The 12,673-nt window shown below is 32.5% G+C and overlaps 1 protein-coding gene across 4 annotated transcripts in view; it reads left to right on the forward strand.

Moving 5' to 3' along the window:
* LOC128998557 (E3 ubiquitin-protein ligase LNX-like) overlaps positions 1 to 12,673 on the forward strand; it is a 325,727-nt gene that overhangs the window by 180,888 nt on the left and 132,166 nt on the right. For 3 of the 4 annotated variants that reach the window (XM_054424742.1, XM_054424747.1, XM_054424743.1), the window contains one exon: positions 10,378 to 10,683. In XM_054424742.1, coding sequence (XP_054280717.1) covers positions 10,424 to 10,683 — 260 coding nt within the window. In that variant the 5' untranslated portion in view covers positions 10,378 to 10,423. Of the gene's footprint in view, positions 1 to 871; positions 1,233 to 10,377; positions 10,684 to 12,673 lie in introns of those variants that run through there. The other variant, XM_054424744.1, reaches the window with a different exon arrangement.

The raw sequence follows: 12,673 nt of genomic DNA on the forward strand, positions 1-12,673 counted from the left end.
AAGTGAGTGCAGAACTATGCATCAGAGTTGTTTGACTGGTTATCGTATATTATATCATCGTATCTTATTGAATTTACAGTATTAGCTCTATTTGAAGGGAGTTTCTAGCGGAATGTAGATCATTTGTTTTTAGAAAAGGGAGTTTCGTTGCCTGATTATGATTTTAAATAAATCATAACATTATTTTTACTATTTACCTTTACCAACTCGTACTTATTTAGTACTGAGAATCAACAAAAAAATTCTCCCGCTGCAGCAAACCTGCAGACTAAGTGAATTTAATTTTGTCAGGCTAGTTTTAACAAAAATATTTCCTTTATATTGTCAGATTTATTTTCTATGTAAATAACATTAGTTTAATGAGTACATAGTTTCGCTGCTACATGGAATGTAACGAGGTGTTTTTTTATTGAAATGTTGATAGCTAAGTATGAATAAACAAAATCCCTAAATGTCATTAAAGTATACGGCAACAATTAAAGAACAGTTTATTAACAAAGGAATTTTTAATTAAAACTTTTTTCTTTCAAAAAACACCCGTTTGAAATGTATATAAGTAAATTTACTGCTGTTATAGGTACTAAGTCCGTCATTGGCCTATTTTAGGTTTGAGTTAATTAGCTTATTAAATAACGAATGTAAAAAGATAATTGTTTTTAAATAGCATAGCTTTACCAAATCGAACCACTTAGATTTCAACACAGGTTATTCGATTTCATGAGTTATCTGATGAATGCGAATAGTTTACGTTGTCTCCAAATATCCGATTTTAGACTCCATGGAGGCGAGTGGGGACTGCAGAGGTGGCAAGGCTTCAGTTGCCTTCGGAATCGGGACCTAGACTCGCAATTTTCTACCGTTTTGCACCCTTACCCGTTCCCTCCGCTTATCCTCACCCATAACTCACCCATACCTTTACCCGATACACTTCAACCCATAAGCGAACCTGGTGCCTGTAGATCTTGTATCTTATACAACTTGCTCTTCCCTTCCACCATCCTTTTAATTTTCTTGCAATCCATCGCCTACTTTGTCTCACTCTTACTTTTGCATATAACTCGCCACATATCTAATTCATTCAACATGGCGCAGACAACCTTACACAGTGAGACAGGAAATCTAGTAACCACTTATCTTATACTCATAGTGTTACTATTATCGTTATGGATCCTCTACGCAGGGATGCTGTAGACCACCAATCTTCCCTCACTAGTCATTTCATCATGTAACCTGTAAGTAAAGCTGTATTTGTGAGATTTTATCACTGAAAATTTTCCGTCTCTTCAAAGATGCGTACGTGTCAAAAGCTCATATAAAGTCATGACTTTATATTTCATATAAAGTCATATTAAACACTTGTAATTTTGTCTTGTCAAAGAACGGTTGCAAAAAGGCTACTAAATTTATAGATGCGAATTCTGTTGCGAACATGAGCGCGTTTAAACATTGTAAACTATTTTTTTGAAGAAAATTCCTTATATGATCAAAATAGGTCGTTTAAGTTTTTTTTCATGCATCCACAAAATGGTTATAATCAAATAGTTATTGAATTCTATTTCATGCGTGATGCCGCTTTGATCGAAAATAATAGTGAATGTTACAGATCTATTGTCACGACTAAATCGATTAATCATGTTGGTTCATATACGATTCTGTAATCCCTCTTTTTTGTCCTAAGACGCTAGGCACGAGCCTGGGATTGTTTTTCACTTTACTTCAGGCTAGACCTAGGGGTTGCGGCATTATCACTTAGATAAAATCCATTGGTGACATGGTGGGGATCGAACCCGGGACCTCAGGGACTGAAGTCCCGTGCTCTAGCCACTGCGCCAGCTCGCTTTTCCAATCCCTGTTGGTTAGGAAAGCTAAAAAATATGTCTGTACCATATAAAATGAATATCATAGTCTTATGCTAGTGGGGTTTCTCATAGTATTCAATCTGTTAACATTTTATAGGTATTTCCTACTAATATAAGAAGTACCTCCAATTGTTGGATGATTTTCATTAGTACCCTTTGAATTATGTATATAGCCTACTTGAAGAAGTGAAATGTATTTTTGTTCAGGTGCTTTACCACTATTAAAACTTTATACTGTATTATGTATAGTATTTCGATGATGACATTGGTTCAACTTTCTATATTCCTTAAATTTCTTCTATACTAACAAGTAAGAAAGTGGATAAAATGTTTTAAGGAGGAAATTCAATTATGTTATAAAAGATATTAAGTGGTTTAAAGCAATTTACATTAAATGACTACTTGTGAATTCCACATTGAATATTACATTTTTTGTATAGTTATTTTCTTACTGTTACAGACTGGTTCTATAATTCCTTTCTGGAAGATCAAAATAGCATTATGCAAATGGCTCAGTCCTCAACCTAATGTCGGAGTTTGGGTTAGTGCTTGCTTTGTTTATATCATAACGACGAAACTTTGTCTTTGCATACTTGTTTGTCTCGACACCGAAAACAAAACAGAATAATTTATAAGATGAACTGCTCCGAACAAAGGTTGCTTTAAAATATAGCGGTAAAATAGTTACAATTTTTTAATTGTATTTTATGGATTTTCGCAAGGAATTACTTTTTGCAGCACGTCGTAAACGTTTTTTCAAGGTATACTTGTTGAAAGATCGTCGTGCGGTTTGACGCAGGTTGGATAGTTGCATCATTATTGTAATGCAAAAAACACATACCCATTCTATTTTCATCAGAGGAAAAAGGTAATTTAAACGTTAATAATTCGTGCTTTAAAGTGAAATACCGCACCACCTCATTCAGGCTCTTCAGTTTAATAATTTTCGTTTGATTGAAGTATTAAATTATTGGCCATTAATGTCATCGTTATTTGGTGTCAAAATCGGGGAACAAATTATTTTTTGGGTCGTTTTAGAACAATACAAAATCAAATCATTCCCCAAAAGAGCATTCAATTATGCAACGTACGTTCACATAGTATTAGTACATATTTTAAATGACCTAAAAAATACACCTTTGACCATGCAAATTGTGAAATTATCTAATGTGTGCATGCACAGGTAGACCATAACAAGCACACAGCGCTGGTTTACAAGACAACGCATAGCTAAACATAAATCATATAAAATCATAATGGAACATAATTTCTGATGCATTACAATATATAATAGTTTAACTTTAAAGTACTGATGTATGTTTTCAGTTAATTTTTTTACATTCCTTTGTGTACGAATTAAATATTTGGCATAGCTAAACAGAAATTCTGTAATGAATGGTAACCGAACAGAATCTTTGAAGCATGAAATCGCAAAAGCTTTTTAAAAACTGATATATGTTTTTAGTTTTACTTTTAAACAAGTAATTTTCCACTTGTGTTCAATTATTTATTCGTCGTGTCTTGCCTATCTTTTATTTATGGTTTTGATTGCACGTGTGGCTTTGGTTTGCCAGTTCTTGCATCTGCAATCGGCATTATTTATTTCTGTCACTGATGTTTATAGACCTGTTTTTAGCTCTGTTGACGCGCGTTAGATTCAGCCCCCCCTTTCCCCTTGCCACCCTGCCCTCTGGACCACCAACCTCTCTATCACAATTTGGCAGGCTATCTAAACTGACAGCTTTGATCTGCATGATGAAGCTTGACCACTAACTGACCGCTTTGCCTTTGATGGAAGTTACCTAGGATCCTTAACCTTAATACCTCTTTTCATTTTATGTATACATAGTTGTGGATGTATTTGAATGATGGAAATTCTAGAATATTATGATAGATTGAAAATATTTCTTGTCTACGCCAGTGGAATTTAATCCGAGAAATCACCCAAGCTTTTTTAGAAAAACTTTCCGAATCCAACAAATGTTTGTGGAGAAGCCGGGGTTTGAAACTGACCCTCTCGTATAGCAACTCACCACATGTTAAATAAGGATAAGTAGGAAAACAAGAAATAGAAATATAATATAATGTTAAAATGTTATGTACATGTAACATTAAATTCTATGATCAATTTTAAGCAACCAACAGTCTTGTGCCAGAATAGTAAAATTGAGAGGTTGTACAGTTAAAATATAAAACACATAATGAAATGTTAAAAAAATATATTAATCTCTCTCTATTTTGTGTAGTGATCTTTTAGGTTTAGACACCCTGTACTAATATTTTAGATCGTTGATTCAAACCTGGTAAGGTACAGGTAATAGGTAAGGAACCCCTATACTTATGTACAAAATAGACAATGTAAAACAGTGGTAAAATTCTATCGGACAATCTAATAATCAATTAATTAACAGATATTGCTAAAGGTAAAACTTTAGTAACCCAAACAAAAAAGTCAGGGTCAGCGTTCAAAGGTTCTATGTTGATGAAAACATCTTAAAATGGTTAATATGTTTAAAAATGTCATAAAAATAATCTACAATTATCAACAGGTAGATCATCTGGTTGTGAGTTTCCATTTGTACGATGGTTATAACTGTATTTAAATCTATCATGTGTTGTACACTTGAATACGTGAAGTATTGCCATAAGATATCCATTAAACTAAAACCGTAGGAAATATATGTAATTGAAAACAATAACTCAAAGTTGAAAAAAGACACACTAGTATATACACTCCAGTTAAAGTGATCTGTAGAGTTTAATGTACAAATTTATCCTCCCGATCAACCTTATCAAAAATCACAAATGTAGTAAATACAAATTGTTATCACGTCAGCAATTAAAATTTATATCATAACTTATAATCTACCACTCGTTTCAATCTTTTCTTAAATGACATCTGTTTATTGTCATAAAGCTGATCTAAATAGAGGAAATAATTTTTTTTTTCAAATTTTTATTACAATAGAAAATCCAATTATCGAAACTAAGTCATGTTTGAATTGACCGTATTACTTTATACTCCGAACTAAATTTATATACATTCTGATCATATTCATATAAGAAGCACGAGTAAAGCTACTACAAAATTATCTTTAATATTATCTGCAAAAATATTTTATACGAATATGTTGGTAAGCCTCTTGAATACAAATACAATTATGTAATTGTAGAAAGAACGGATGGTTTACTTTCAGCAAATAAACACTTAATTAAGAAAATGAGTTGGCTCATGCAAACTGTACCAACTCCCCAACTTGGGTCCAGTTAAACTTGTCAATTAGTACAAAACTAACTTTGTCTAAGAAACTTTGTCTAGTATAATGATTTGTCATTGGTTACAATTAGGAAATCTAAATCATGCCAAACAATAACATCATGACATGGGCCTCGTACGTGGTAAGGAATTGTTTAATAAACTGATAGTCTAGTTGCATAACAGCATTTATTGTTACCTAACATTTAGACTTATAATGCAAGGCATACTGACTATGAGTTGTTGCGACGTTTTAAGAAGCGAATAAATAAGTTCGTTCCATATGTAGTTATAATCTTGCATTGTCTAACAATTTATATAAATTCACTGTATAGAAAACCTAAGTATACGAGAAAAAACGATGAAGAAAGAAAACAACCCAAAACCTTATGAACTCACAATCATTACTGGAGTTTAACATATTGTAGAGTTAAATGTAAATCAGTTTAAATTTTATTGAAAATGCCAGTAAAATACATACCTACATATTTATTTTTGTGATTGGTAATTTGAATTCATATTTAACATTCATATTTATTAATTGGCAATTAGTTAATTAATCGCAAAATTATATTAGAAGAGTTTACAGTTTTACAAGTAGAAATAGTTTCGCCCAATCAATATTATTTTCGCAGTTGTAATTTATTTTCTTAAATTCTTTGCATTACATTTCTAAACATAAATATACAATATTATTACATTGAAGTACAACGATAGATATTCATGTAAGGAACATCGTGAGAAAATTCACAACTGAAGACTCAATAAGACTTGTCTCCGAATTTAACAAATGAGTGAGTGTGTTCAACAATGCTACTTCGGTGGGAAGATGGTTCAATTCACAATAGAGCCACAATGAATATCATAACCGTGTGACAGTGTCAAAACTCTCGTACGTATCTTCTCTCACCCTTAGGGATTTCTACCTCAAATTAACTGTTATGTAATGTAGAAAAATGCTAATATTTTAGAACAAGGGTGAATATGAGTTTCCAGTAAGGAAACCAAAAGAATGAAGGAAACAATAAATAATATTGCTATATTATTTATTATAAAAATATTGTTTTCACAAACTTTAAAAATGTCATATGTGTCTTTATCCTTAGTTGCTTTTGTTACAACTTGCCAGGACTGAGGACCCCCCAACTGGTTTTGTGAATAGTAATTAACTGTTAAAATATGCGAATCTCACTAAATAAATTAAAAAGATCTCCATGAATGGGTTGAAACATTTTGACAACAGACTTCTGTAGGTCAGCAATAACAGAACTTTGTGCTTTTAAAGAATCAAATATGGAAAAAAATACTTAATAAAACATATTTCTCGTAATAAGCTCAAATCTAAATTGAAAGGAATATATCGATGGTTTGTTTAAAAAATGAAGCAAATTCCTTTTCGATTAAGTTCGTTGTGAAGTGTTTATAACAAAATATAAAAGTACATTTTCCGATGTAGAATCATATGGGAACATTCGACAGGTGGTTAAATTATCTTTTCAGTAATTTGTATTTACTAAAACTATAGGAAACGTAAATTTTAAAAGTTTCCCATAAAAAAACTACGTTTTCGTTATCTTATTTATGCAATTTAAAATGGTTTCTATGAAAATAAGAAATATTTTAAGCAGTTTTTATAAAAAAACGGACAACTATAGAAATGAGTACCCCCTACAATTATCTTATTCTCAAGTCAACCGAATTCGCGAAAAGTACCTACACGCAGGCTAAACTGTAGAATTATTTGCCAGATAAGTTCAAACAATAGGCAGTGAATGTATAAGCCAATAAAAAAACTTTCACTGAATAAGGTTAATCAATCCTAACTTATTAAAAAAATCTCTGTTTTTATACGTCGACCCTTACGAGTATATTTACATATGTGTTGCATTTGGTGTACTTACTCTTTGTACTCAAATGTGTAAAAAATTGTTATTAGATTAAAATATGACAACTGGATGTGACTAGCTACTACTTTGATTGACATAATACCGTAAAATTAAAACAAAGACATTATAATAAAGTAGATGCGATTGTAGTATCCAACGCATGATGAAAACAGACTATTTCTATGCACGGCAAAGTAATGTGTTTCTGCGTTGTGGTAGCCCCTCCCTAGAGGACAGGTAAGCCCGGGTTCTGGCAAAGCGTCAACAGTGGGTTTATCTTAAGCCCCGGTAACCAACGGGCTTTTAAAGATAATATCAATATGAAACTTAATTTTCTTTATATGTCGAATAATACGTTTTTAAGCGTAGCCTGTAAATTTCTTTAAGATGTTTTATTGTCTTACCTAATTGTCTTGTGTAATTTCGAAAATAATCCTTAATGGGCTGATTATGATGCATTTAGGCTATCTAGAATGAATTAGTCTGTTCATTAAATTGACTATAGATCCACTTCTGTGAATATATAACATTCATAGTTTTGAGCTAGGTTTAAATTTAGTTGACGTTTTCCGATATACAGAAAGTTTGCTAATGCAAAATGCAAGTCTCTATGGAATATCTATCACCCTATCTATCTAAAATTCAATCGATAACTGCATCGATTGAATATGATCATTACGTCATAGTAACAAAAACTAAAAAAAAGCATAAACTCCAAAGTAAATGCACTTTAGCATGACAAATATTCCACTTTAGCATATAAATATAACATATTATACTGCAAGTTATTGGTAACGCTAAAGATACACGTTTATTTAGAATCCTGGTTCACAAAACATAACCACGGATTGTACCCGTAAAAGCAAATCGGATAGTCATGATTTTAAATGTACAATCGGTGTATGTTTTCTACGCGCATTGAACTGTGTTAGCATTATTTTTTTTAATAAAACAATTCATTTCAAACATTATACTGTATGTAAAGACCGAATGTTAAAAATAAAAAAAAATAGGCAATCGGTTAAGCTTTGAAAACCTTGCTGATCACTTGGAAATTATTCATCACATATCTGTCTATACAGATTCTAATCGTAATATTATGTATAATCTCATATACTTGACCGAAAAAATCACTTAGTTCAATTTTTATTCACTCTTGTTTTTAAAATCATCAATATAATTTAGAATCCCTGTCACCATGATCTTTGTACATGTGTTAAATACTCCACCTTTGTTCCAGTACATTCAAAACATTAAGCCCCAAATAACATGGATTTGGATTATCCCTTGCAAGGATAATTCTTTCCAATTTGAATTTTGTAAAATAATTGAGAATCATTTAAATATTTTTTTACCTCTCATTAATATATTGACGCCTTTCGCCTTTTAAGATGCTCGATAACCTTTCCAGAAAAAAATGCAACTAACGCGTTTTACGTGAAAACCAGACCAAATGTTTTATATTTTAATGTATGTTTTGCCACACCCTCTTGATCGCTTGTGATTCTATTTTTTGTTTTGTGAAATAATGCTCGATCGAAGCTTTATATGTCCCTTACATCTTTATTGGTAATTGCTAGACCCTACAGACCATTTCAAACGATACTTCTCTTTTTCACTAGGAGCACCACTGAACATAAATCTTTGCTGAACATTTTAAATAACATTTAAAATTACTTTTTCCTACTCTCACCCGATAAAGTTGGCTTCCTTGTACTGTTTATAGTACAGAAAGTTGCTAATTGCTGCATATTTATACTTTGTCGTACGGTTTATACTTTGGCGCACATCAGGATTCCAACTAAACAACACAAAACAGCGTGGTTTTAAAAAAACCTTAGTTAAAACCTTAGTTCTAAGACATTTCCTTAACTGTGCCATGCACGTAAACCGGTGTAACGGCAATAAAGCATTCTTATTCTTATTATGCACGTAATCCGTGTACGCTTGGAAATAGGTTGGCAACACTTAAAGATAATAATACTTTGATCAGCTGATTGACTATTATAACTTTAATTTAACCTGTTATTTCGTGTTTATAGTTTATGTTCTATTTTCGTTAAACGCTTGGTTCGAACACAACCTGAAGTGTAGTATTTGAAAGATGAATTGTAAGCGGGCTTAACATGATTAAAAATAATGAACTCAGTTAAAGTGATTGTGAATATAATGGTAGACCAGAAATAGCAGAAACTGAAAGCATGTTTCATTAAACTTGTTACCTGAAAAATGAAGAAGGAAGTATGAACGAGCATGCGAACTGTTTTCCTTTTGGTGCGTAAGTAGGAAAGTTACAAAACTGTCATAAAACATTTTATTGGCATATTTTGAAGAACAATCTACTTGTTTATTATGTGTTTATACTGATTATTACTGTTTATACCTGCACTATTGAAATTAAGTAAACTTAAACATACTACGACTACAATCAGCTGGTGTAGTATTTCCCATTCCGTTTATGGTTTGGGTTAACCTAACCTAAAAACGTGTTTTATAGTGTTTGAAAGACTAATTATTTATATGCTTTATAGTGACTGTTGGAAAAATATGATGTGTAACACGTGTGCAGCAAAGTGTCACTTTGCTCACTAGTTACACAAATAACTATTCAAACGTAATACAAAAAGTATTGTAGTACACTACCTACTTCAAAAGGTACCAACCATAATTTGTAAATCAAGTCCAACATTATAAATTGTGCTCAAAATTACAACTATATCTAAAAACTATTGCTGTTAAACTGACTATAAAGAATTAGCCTTCAATGAACTTATATTTAACAAATTTTGTAAGCTGTAACTGCAATTCATTTTGTTGCTACAACACATTAAATAAGTGTATTCAACTCTATGGAAAGTTCCACTCAGAACCATAACAATATATTCATGAAATTGCATTATCGTGGAAGCTATGGTAAATCTTCTACTGCTTCGATTGGTATTGGCAAACTCATAATGTATTCTACTTCATCGACACGAGTACTTTTAAATGAGGTTAAATAGAAGATTTCCTTGCTGGGGTTAGGCCTATTTATTGTTTTTTTTTTTCAGTTCAGCTTGCATAAGATGTCTATAAGAAGTATATGTTAAGTGAATTATACAATATTACATGATTATAACATAAAAGCATGTTTACAATGAAACGATAATATTTTTAATCGGGACTTTTTTCTTCTTCAAAATTAGCGGAAGAATTTGACGTTTTTAAACATGTACATTAATTTGATGTTCTTGACTCCAGGTAATTTCTCTAGCCTTGGGGAAAAGAGCTAATTTAACACTGCAACTGCAACGTATTGACAGCCGTTTCTGCTGCAGTATGATAAAATGCTTTCTATACATGAAAAGTAGCCTTATACGATTACGTTTTGTTGCAGAAGTCGGGGGTAGCACAAACCAGTAGTACGTAGCACTAGCCTCAAGATGGAGGGGGTGTGTCGCACATGTGGCCAGGTCCATGGGGGCGGAGACCCTCATCTCTACGACTACGCCCAGGATGTCGACGAGGACCTCATGTGTCAGATTTGTCTTCAGCCCTTCGTCTGTCCAGTAGACCTCCTGTGCGGCCACACCTTCTGTCTTCCTTGCCTTCACAAACACCTTCAAGTGCAGAAACTCTGCCCCATAGACCGCAAACCAACCGACCTCAAAGAATCTCTCCCCTCCAGCCTCGTTCTGAAAAAGTAAGTGTGTTATTTTTTAAACATGATTTATCTCAAGCTACTATGTGATGTAATACAAAGCAGTGGCGGATCTAGAACAGTTAAAAGGGGGGGTGACCGGGGAGTCTAGGGGGTTCGGGTGTACCCCCTTGGAAAATTAGTGTAAACTAAGTGTCCAAAATGACAATTTTATACAATTTCTTTGTCCAAAGTTAGTGTGACAAATTAGTTTATGCAATGTGTATGCACTACTGTATTACATGCAGTAAGATATATGTATGCCCGAGGGTGGGGGGTGGTCGCCCCTTCGCCCCCCTTCTGGATCCGCCAAAGTTTTTTTTTTAAATTTTATCGGCACTATTTAACCTGTATTAAAGTAAAAATCTAGCATAGCTATAGAAAGCGTTGGCTGTTTGTTTGCAATTTTTATGTAGCAAATTTTCTGTCAATACGTAATTTTTGGTTATTGGTTTTGCCGAACCACTGCCTAGTACGTTTCTGTAAGGATTAAATAGTTTGTATTAATTAAATTACCATTACACTACACATCATCACTGGTCGTGGATTTTGAAGTAAGCACTCAACTGACGTTAATTTCGATCAGATTAATAATATCCCTGCTCATGTTTCTATCATTCTGTTATTAATATTAATTGATTGGCAACATATTCTTTATGAAAACAACAACAATCATGTTGAAGTTTAGTTTGAATAAACTGCATCTTTTAGGGGTTTGTTAAATATCTCTTTTATTGTTCTCTTATCGTAGATCCTCGAAATACTTTACGAATTGAGTTTGGTTACACTTAGAAATGACTGTACGGGAACTTTTACCAGCCTTAGAAAAAGTTCTCTTAGCTACTGATGATGGCTTAGCTAAAATATTTACTACGACGCTAATACGCCACGTTAAAAGTGGGGTTTACAGTGGCTGCATTACTGTTACTAACTAAATTGCTTATACTTTGCCTAACAGATTCTTGATCGAATCATGTAAAATGTGTGATACTGCTTACTTGAAAATAATCAGGGTTTCTGAACGAATGTGTCCACGTACTCTCAGAGATGTTAAAGCGTGGCAAACCCCTGCATGTTAAGAGTAAAGGAAAAGTTGTGTCCAGAACACTACACTCATGTGATATGAACTTTAATCTTAATTGTATAACGAATATTATAAAAACATGATAAAATACTTAAATGAACACAGTTTTACTTCACTTTTTACCTTTAAGTCATTTTTCTATCCAATAAATAAACCACTTAAATTTATTAATATTAAGTTTTAGATTTGCTCCATTGCGACGTAAGGAAAACCCAACATTTCTCTCATCTAAACTTTTATTTTGATTAAAATCTTCCAAATGTAATACATTCTACTTGGCCAGGATAGTGTGCTCTCTTAACATCAAAGGGCTGTCGGGGTAAAGGCATTGCAATAATCCTGCTTGGAAAGTCGTAATTGCCTGGGTATATAACCTACCTTGGCCTTCTCATAGCCTGGGTATGTAACCTTCCTTGACCACCTCGTCTTAACCCAGTAGTATCGTGATGATTTGGTACAAGTTAAATAAGTAACTAAATAATCCAATTATCATGCAGTCATTTTCTTTCTAATGTAAAAGTGTCCAAAAGTTTACCTTAATTAAAGTATTTTAAATTAGTTAAATGACATACCTGAATATTGATTCTCAAATCTAAAGTTAGTCTTTAATAATTTTTAAATATATTAGAAGGACAAGTAATTTAGCAAACACCATTATGGAAAGAAAATTCAATACTGTACCCACAGTTAAAAAACTAAACAACTAAATGCAGTGTGTAAATTAAGTATTGAAACAAATCTGTATTTTTAAAGCCAAAATAGATAGAAATATTCTGTTTGTAGTAATAATTGTTAACAAAGGTTCTGCAATTTTTGACATCAAAAATATTTGTTAACCCCCCTAACAGGGTAGGGGGTAGAGGGTGACTTATTTTTTTCAAATAGCAACCCCGATTAAAAAATATTTTT

The sequence above is a fragment of the Macrosteles quadrilineatus genome, unplaced genomic scaffold (genome assembly GCF_028750875.1).
Source record: "Macrosteles quadrilineatus isolate MER2022 unplaced genomic scaffold, UCM_ALF_1.0 Scaffold_7__1_contigs__length_78375512, whole genome shotgun sequence".
Classification (NCBI taxonomy): Eukaryota; Metazoa; Arthropoda; class Insecta; order Hemiptera; family Cicadellidae; genus Macrosteles; species Macrosteles quadrilineatus.